The 409-nt window shown below is 48.7% G+C and overlaps 1 protein-coding gene across 1 annotated transcript in view; it reads right to left on the reverse strand.

Annotated features, from left to right (window-relative positions):
* CSUI_009298 (transmembrane amino acid transporter protein) overlaps window positions 1–409 on the reverse strand; it is a 2401-nt gene that overhangs the window by 970 nt on the left and 1022 nt on the right. The window contains exon 2 of the mRNA XM_068069414.1: window positions 1–204. This exon is cut by the window's left edge and continues 970 nt beyond it. Coding sequence (XP_067918609.1) covers window positions 1–204 — 204 coding nt within the window. The remainder of the gene's footprint in view (window positions 205–409) is intronic.

The raw sequence follows: 409 nt of genomic DNA on the forward strand, positions 1-409 counted from the left end.
TGAGAAGATCTGGACTCCAAATCCCGCTACAACGATAGCAATGTGAAACACTCTCCACAGCAGCCCCTCATCTGGTCTCAACTTCATGTAAAGGATGATCGGAAAAGTGAAGGCCAAAGGCACACCACACAGTCCGCCAATCAACGCGACGAAGTTATCCAACTGCTGCATGCTGGCTGTTCCCACGGCGAGGGTCAGAATAACCTGAGAAAAAAGACACACAGAAAATATCACATGTGATCGTCTCCAACCATAAGATTAAAGGAAGACATCCAGTTTCCTACGACTACCACTATTCGACACGGCTCACAATGTAACGATAGAACGACAGACTGACTTGACCGTCACTCGAAAGAAAAGCCATGAAGCGCTTGCGAAGGACAATATAGCGGGGTCGCCGCCACCATGG

Source organism: Cystoisospora suis, assembly GCF_002600585.1.
Source record: "Cystoisospora suis strain Wien I chromosome Unknown contig_5521, whole genome shotgun sequence".
Taxonomy (NCBI): domain Eukaryota; phylum Apicomplexa; class Conoidasida; order Eucoccidiorida; family Sarcocystidae; genus Cystoisospora; species Cystoisospora suis.